This window comes from Pseudomyrmex gracilis, unplaced genomic scaffold, assembly GCF_002006095.1.
Source record: "Pseudomyrmex gracilis isolate BER0280 unplaced genomic scaffold, ASM200609v1 scaffold_340, whole genome shotgun sequence".
In the NCBI taxonomy this organism is placed as follows: Eukaryota; Metazoa; Arthropoda; class Insecta; order Hymenoptera; family Formicidae; genus Pseudomyrmex; species Pseudomyrmex gracilis.
The window spans coordinates 29,581-31,734 of NW_018020924.1; the positions used below are offsets into that span (position 1 = coordinate 29,581).

The following is a 2,154-nucleotide window of genomic DNA, read 5'->3' on the forward strand; positions in this document are numbered from 1 at the left end:
CGTTGAAAAGTCTGCGCTGAGTTTCGAAGTCCGAAAGGCATGTAGAGATACTCGAACAAACCAAATGGTGTGGTTATCGCCGTTTTAGGAACATCCTTAGGATGCATCGGAATTTGATTATACGCTCTTACCAAATCCAGAGTCGAAAAGATTTTCTTGCGAAAAAGAGTGTGCGTAAAATCCTCAATATGCGGAATCGGGTAACGATCTGGAATGGTCCGAGCATTGAGTCGTCTATAATCTCCGCAGGGGCGCCACGCATTGTTCGGCTTAGGCACCATGTGTAGAGGAGTCGCCCAGGGGCTTTTTGAAGGCTGGATTACACCTTCCCGCAACAGGGCATCGAACTCCGCTTTGGCAATCTTGAGCTTGTCAGGAGCTAATCTTCGAGGCCGGCAAAACTCAGGAGGTCCGGATGTCGTTTCGATATGATGCTCAGTAGAATGCTTAGCCGTCTTCAGCTTTCCAGTCAGACGAACAATGTCCGGGAATTCAGCGAGAATTCGATGAAAACTCGTGTCTCCCAGGATGGCTTTGACCGACTCGACGCGTCCGTTGTTAGGAGTACCGCAAGTAAATAGTCCTGTCTTGCCGTCGAGAATCTTCTTATTCCGCATATCCGGAAGCAACTGAAAGAACGACAGGAAGTCTGCTCCGATGATCGGTTGTGCGACGTCCGCGATGATGAATCGCCAAGTGAAATTGCGTCGAAGCCCGAAGTCCGGCTGTAGATTAATGGTCCCGTAGGTGTTGATCACCGAACCGTTAGCTGCGTAGAGCTGGTAGGCCTGAGACTTTCGTCTTACATGCATCTTCTTTCGTGGAAAAACGCTGACGTCAGATCCGGTGTCAACAAGAAACTGCAGCTTAGTTTTTCGGTCCGTGATGAAGAGGCGGCATGGTTGAAGGCCGACATCGCTCGCCGCCGCCAACGACAGCCCTGCTAGTTTTCCGGCTTGTAGTTACAAGGGGTGGTACATTTCCTCGCCTTTTCGCCAAAGCGCCGATGATAGAAACAGGCACCCTCACCAGCCTTGTCGCGGGACTTGCTGCGAAATTTGCCGCCGCCTCTGCTCCGAGATTTACTCCTGCTGCGTGAAAATCGCGCGAACTTTGCCACCTGCTTGGANAGCTCCTCGATGCGAGCCTCTAAAGAAGTCGAAGTGTCCTTTGAAGAAGCCACAGAAGTCGCAGCGACAACAGCTNTGTANTTNACTTCGTTGATCCGGTCGGCTTGCTCAGCNATATCCTCGAGCCTGTCGTTAGTGCGTGGAGCGAGGATACTCTGCATTTGCGATGGAAGACGACCGAGCCACAGAGTGCGAATCAGCGAATCTGGAACACTCGTTCCCGCAAGCGTCTGGAGATGGCGAAGAAACTGCGATGGCTTTCGATCTCCAAGCNCCTCGTGCTCCAAAAGCTGTCGAGTTCGTTGCTCCTGAGAAGTCGAAAGGCGTTTGATGAGCGTCCGCTTGAGCGTCTCGTATTTATCCANCGCAGGCGGGGNGACGATGACATCTTTTATTTCCTTGGCGAACTTCGTGTCNATCTGGGCGAGAGCGTAGGAATATTTCGTCGAATCCTGTGTGATTGCGCAGATGTGGAATTGACTTTCCAGCTGCGCGAACCAAAGCTCCGGTTCTTCCGGCCAAAAAGGCGGCATCCGCAGGGCCACTCTGCTGACTTGATCGTGACTTGGAGCATGGCGCGCCACTTGATCGTCTTCACTCTCTGCCATTCTGTCAGCCTCTGACTGCGCCGCTCCGTGAACCTCCAATTTATAGCGGTTCGTTGCCAGGGGTCACCAAATATGTGGGGGAAAATCCCCACTATTAACAAAAGGGTTGAACAAGAACAATTTATTAATAATTTCTTTTTTACAATTTCTTTTGGAGGTGTGTGTGTATGTGTGTGAGTGTAAGTGTAGAATGTTGTGCTGTGTGATTTATGCCCGCTCGCGGTAGACCAGGATGGGCTTGGTCCGCGTTAACTTCCTCGGGCCGTATCGCCGNAGAGCTGGTGGAGTTCCGGGAGAAGTTCTGCTCGGCGTAAGAGACTTCTCCTCAGTCTGCGTCGACGTTGAGCGTACTGCGATATTCACCGTCTGCGATGTCGAGGAGGCGACTGCAAGACTCGTCGTCTGACTTCCTCGTG

At 51.8% G+C, this 2,154-nt stretch overlaps 1 protein-coding gene across 1 annotated transcript; it reads right to left on the reverse strand.

Moving 5' to 3' along the window:
* Nucleotides 1-943: 943 nt before the first annotated feature.
* On the reverse strand, nt 944-1,738 carry LOC109860174. Its single transcript, XM_020439078.1, has one exon. It carries the CDS (start codon nt 1,736-1,738, stop codon nt 944-946), a length of 795 nt encoding a protein of 264 aa, XP_020294667.1.
* Nucleotides 1,739-2,154: the final 416 nt, after the last annotated feature.